The 1,854-nt window shown below is 51.7% G+C and overlaps 1 protein-coding gene across 1 annotated transcript; it reads right to left on the bottom strand.

Moving 5' to 3' along the window:
• Nucleotides 1-514: 514 nt before the first annotated feature.
• On the bottom strand, nucleotides 515-1,560 carry LOC123415884 (profilin-2). Its single transcript, XM_045106765.1, has 3 exons — nucleotides 1,343-1,560; nucleotides 1,095-1,232; nucleotides 515-933 (listed from the first exon to the last, which is right to left on the bottom strand). The coding sequence occupies exons 1-3, from the start codon at nucleotides 1,463-1,465 to the stop codon at nucleotides 799-801; spliced, it is 396 nt and encodes a 131-aa protein (XP_044962700.1). The 5' UTR covers nucleotides 1,466-1,560; the 3' UTR covers nucleotides 515-798.
• Between the last annotated feature and the right edge of the window lie 294 nt (nucleotides 1,561-1,854).

The raw sequence follows: 1,854 nt of genomic DNA, 5'->3' as shown, positions 1-1,854 counted from the left end.
ATCAGGTATAGATAAGGATAAAGCCAACATTGCTCAGTTGGTTTCATGGACACGTGTTGGACGTACGAACCGGCCGGCGGGACACATGCGATCGGCCGGTAGAAGGTAGAAAGATGGAACGAGGATGAGACGAAGCGGCGACCCCGTGAAGCATCAGGTGTAGATAAAGATAAAGCTAGTGCATTGCTCAATTGGTTTCATGACACGTGTTGGACGTATGAACCGACGGACCGGGCACATGCGATCGGGCGGTAGAATGCAATATTTTTTCTTTTTTAAGGCAACGGTGCAAAGTTCTGTCTTCAAGTTTGTGAAACACCCAATTCTAAACACCTTTGTAATTTCTTCTACTTTTGTGAACGACCAGATTCTTCCATTTTTGCGAACGACAAACGCCACAACAAAATAAGAGGACAGGACAATTTATTTATTTATTGGAGGGGGGGGGGGGGGGTCTGGCTTGCCGTGACAATAGAGGATTGCACACCACCAAAATATGTGATTGCATGGCAACTGAAGAAGCCTTTCAAAATTGAAATATAACATCACAATCCAATGAAATGTACCGCAAAAATGTTGTCCACACATAATTCATAGGACAACCAAAATAATGAACCCGCTGAAGAAGAAGGAAAGCCGAAAAGGCATTACAAATGAAACTTTTTAGAGCAGCTGGTCATGAGTGACCGATGTCGAGAGCCGCTTGAAGAGGAAAAAAGCCCCACGTATATTTCCGTGGATGTTTAGAAAAACTTGAAAAATTGTGTGATCATCGTCGTGCGCCATTGGACGGCTGGCCTACATGCCTTGTTCAACGAGGTAGTCGCCGAGCCTCTCCACCACCATGTTGCACTGCCCGGGGGTCATGGGCTCATCGTAGATGCCAACCACCAGCGCCTGCCCGGTCTTCTTGATGGTGATGCCTCCTGCTCCCTACAGACCGAATGAACCGCAAACAAACATGACGAAGAACATGGATCGATCAGCAAGAAGATACTACGTAATCTACTTAGGAGATTATTTGGTAGATGCATGCATGCATGCATGCATGCACGCGCGAATGATTGTGGATGTGAGTCAAGAAACATATATACCTTCTTGCCACGGATGACGGCGCCAGGTTCACCCTGGATGACCATGTACTTGGCGGTTGCAATGAACATGCCAGTCGGGGCGAGGTACCCGGGCTCGTCGAAGTCCTTCATGATGCCAGTGATCTCGTTGGGCCCGAACTGCAACAAAATCAAGCAGCACCCCGGCCGTGAGACATGGACGTATATACATACATATGATCATACATGCATGCAAGGACATGAGATTAACTAAGGAGGCGTGTGATGACCTGGGGGAAGTCGGCGCTCTGCGCCCAGACGGTGCCGTCGTGGCCGAGGATGGCCGCGGAGGCGAGGTGGTGGCCCTCGATGTCGCACATCAGGTGCTCGTCGACGTAAGTCTGCCACGACATCTTGGCCGGCCTTGTGTCTGCTTCCTCGAACGCTCAAGGGTGGGGAAGGGGGGTTGCTCTGGGAGAGTGGCGATCGGAGTTCTCGTAGCTCTGGTGCCTGGATTGGGCGGTGGACGCCATAAATAGAGGAAGGGGAGCGGATCCCCGCCTCGTCCCAGCCACCCGTTGGCCCCTTGGCGCCCTTGCCCCTCGCCGTCTTTCCAGGGGGTGCTTGCTTTGCTTGCGGACCTGCCCTGACCTGGCTTGGCTTGGCCGATCGGTCAGGACCCGTCGATCCATCGGCATCGGCACTGCTGGAATATTCGGACCTCGCCAACCCATTTCGAGACGATGTGTATGTAAACCGGGGTCCGACTCAGTTGTAGGTTTGAAGCGGTCTGCTGTTTTGG

This window comes from Hordeum vulgare, chromosome 1H (assembly GCF_904849725.1).
Source record: "Hordeum vulgare subsp. vulgare chromosome 1H, MorexV3_pseudomolecules_assembly, whole genome shotgun sequence".
In the NCBI taxonomy this organism is placed as follows: Eukaryota; Viridiplantae; Streptophyta; class Magnoliopsida; order Poales; family Poaceae; genus Hordeum; species Hordeum vulgare.
Note: the sequence above shows the minus strand (reverse complement) of the source record. Positions and strands in the feature narration are given on the sequence as shown.